Source organism: Sinocyclocheilus rhinocerous, unplaced genomic scaffold (assembly GCF_001515625.1).
Source record: "Sinocyclocheilus rhinocerous isolate Xijiao unplaced genomic scaffold, SAMN03320098_v1.1 scaffold2773, whole genome shotgun sequence".
Taxonomy (NCBI): Eukaryota; Metazoa; Chordata; class Actinopteri; order Cypriniformes; family Cyprinidae; genus Sinocyclocheilus; species Sinocyclocheilus rhinocerous.
The window spans coordinates 106,963-108,049 of record NW_015663019.1 but is presented as its reverse complement, the minus strand read 5'-3'; the positions used below and the strand labels follow the sequence as shown (position 1 = coordinate 108,049).

The 1,087-nt window shown below is 42.7% G+C and overlaps 1 protein-coding gene across 1 annotated transcript in view; it reads left to right on the top strand.

The window, feature by feature from the left end:
* The window catches only part of LOC107728729 (collagen alpha-1(XXI) chain-like), a 54,202-nt gene that overhangs the window by 33,060 nt on the left and 20,055 nt on the right, over positions 1–1,087 (top strand). The window contains exon 16 of the mRNA XM_016539019.1: positions 365–409. Coding sequence (XP_016394505.1) covers positions 365–409 — 45 coding nt within the window. The remainder of the gene's footprint in view (positions 1–364; positions 410–1,087) is intronic.

Here is a 1,087-nt window from a genome sequence, read left to right as displayed (position 1 = left end):
TGCCTCTTACTGGAGCCTCAGAGGAAGCAGATGGACGGAGGAAGTTTTTAATGGATCTCAATTAAAGTAATTTAGCAGGCTAGAAAAACAGACAGTAGAATTGTGTGAATGTCAGAGAGTCAATTGTGTCCTTTTTCTTGGCAGGCTCCCATTTGAGCAATAGCTTTGCCAGAGTGTAGATTAATTGAGTGGCATCCTGGTAATGCTGTAATAACAGTAACCAGAGAAGAAGAACATGATGAATGATGGAATTACAGCAAGGCCTTGATGTACGAAATGCAAGGTCATTAGCCCCGCTTGTCCCGTCCGTCAGGGTGTTAGAAACTACATGACCCATGCGGCTGACATATCGTGTCCTTTCCAGGGAATCCGTGGGCTTCCCGGTGAGGAAGGAGCGAGCGGACCGCAGGTATGGACTCACATATACACTAAACCCAAGACATACTGAAGGCTACTACATGCACTATTCAGTCAAAGCGCAAATGTTTAGCGCAGACTTTTGTGCTGTTCTACACAACCTAATGTTGTACAGAGCACAAAACTACACAATGTTATGCATTTTACTGCTTAGAATAATTGTTTGCCAATTATTAGTTTTTTTTAATATTAACTTTTTACACTTTTGCTGTTTCATAACTGATATTTGTTAAGTAAATGTATTGCTATATTAAACTAGGGTGACCATACGTGCTCTTTTCCCCGGACTTGTCCTTTTTTCGGACCTAAAAAAATGCGTCCGGCCGGGATTTCTAAATTGCCTTTTGCTTTCTACAGTCGCCATTCATTGTGTGCGTATTTGTATTCGAGCCCCGCAAGGGACTGTTTTCTTAATCCCGCTCCCGCTGAATTTCTGACCATTATCAGCCGCTCCTGCGATTTTTGCGTCCAGTCCTGCAAGCATTCAGTATTGCATATAATTTTTGCGCAACAGGGAGGCACTATCATAATGCGGAATATTGAAATTTCTTTTGAATGAGCGCTCGCTGTTCACTTTCACTTTTCGATCATGCGTGCGCGCTCTGTGTAAAGGAAGATCAGATATTTGTCAGTGAGCTCAGGATCTGTTGAGCAGCAAATCCTCCAGCAT